This window comes from Lipotes vexillifer, unplaced genomic scaffold (assembly GCF_000442215.2).
Source record: "Lipotes vexillifer unplaced genomic scaffold, Lipotes_vexillifer_v1.1 scaffold1114, whole genome shotgun sequence".
NCBI classification, from domain to species: domain Eukaryota; kingdom Metazoa; phylum Chordata; class Mammalia; order Artiodactyla; family Lipotidae; genus Lipotes; species Lipotes vexillifer.
Window position 1 is genome coordinate 2,930,249 of NW_006779031.1, and position 1,174 is coordinate 2,931,422.

The 1,174-nt window shown below is 67.3% G+C and overlaps 1 protein-coding gene across 1 annotated transcript in view; it reads right to left on the reverse strand.

Moving 5' to 3' along the window:
* The window catches only part of ZIC3 (Zic family zinc finger 3), a 3,347-nt gene extending 2,896 nt beyond the window's left edge, over window positions 1-451 (reverse strand). The window contains 1 exon segment of the mRNA XM_007452079.1: window positions 1-451. This exon segment is cut by the window's left edge and continues 11 nt beyond it. Coding sequence (XP_007452141.1) covers window positions 1-451 — 451 coding nt within the window.
* Window positions 452-1,174: the final 723 nt, after the last annotated feature.

Below are 1,174 nucleotides of genomic sequence, written 5' to 3' on the forward strand. Positions count from 1 at the left end.
GAATGCCAGCCGGAGCGTGCAGGCTGCTCGCCGAGCCGGCGAAGAGCCCGTGCTGCCCGCCACCCGAGGCCGCCTCGCCGAGCCCAGAGCCGCGCTGGCGGAACAGAAAGTCGCGAGTGGAGTTGAAGGCGGCGGAGGCGGCACCGCCGTAGCTGGGCACCTGGCCGGCGTGGTGATGGTGGTGATGGTGGTGGTGATGATGGCCCAGGGCGTTGGCGTAACCCGAACCCTGCGGCGTGAACGCCGAGCTCTGGCCGGAAGACAGATCGTGAGCTGCGGCGGGGCTCAGCTTGAAGGCAGCAGCGGCGGCGGCTGCGTGGGTCGAGTCCCCGAAGGGATTCAGCCCAATGCCCGCCGGCTCGCGGTTGGGCATCTCGTGGTGGCGCGGCGCGCCGAAGCTGCCCACTCCCAGCCCGGGGAACTGCGGGCCTCCGTCCAGGAGCATCGTCATGGGTGGGGCGTTCTGGTCACCAGCGATCCGGCTGAAATGAGCGAGGGTGCGGGCGAAGGAGATCTCCGAAGTGTCGCAGTCGGAGAGGGGTGGAGGCGGTTGGACACTGTCGGGAGACCCCCAAGGCAGTACCAGGGGCTGCAACTTTCCGTCGCTGCGAGTCTCCTGCAGAGGGATAGGAGGGAGGAGGGGAAGTAGAAGGACCTGGAGGGGGGAGGAGGGGGGAGAAGGGAGGAGAAAAGACTCTGGGACTAGATCTGGTTTAACAAACTAACAAGCGCGCACAAAGAAAAATAAGCAAAATAATAAGTGGAGGGCGGAGTTTGCCAATCCTGTCCGGGGCACCCCTCCTCTACCCGAGAGCGCACAACCGCGGGGCCAGGAGGCTCCCTCGGCACGGGCCTCACGGCTAGACTGCGCTTAGAAGCAGAGGCAGCTCGCGGCCGGCGGGCAGGAGGCAGGCTCGGTCCTCGCGGCTCGCCGCGCCAGTCCCAGCCTCTTCGCCTCCAGAGTAATGTCCTTGGACTGATAAAGTCACTCACTCACTCCTCTCACATAAACCGAGCGGGAGGCCGCGCGGCGAGGGCCAATGGGGAGCCAGCTGGCCCGCGGTCACCTGACCCCCGGCCCCGCAGCCTATTGGCCGTCGCCACACTGATTGGCAGCGCGGAGCGGGGAACATGGCAGCCGCGGCCGAGCGGCCGCCGCTGAGTGGGCCGTGGC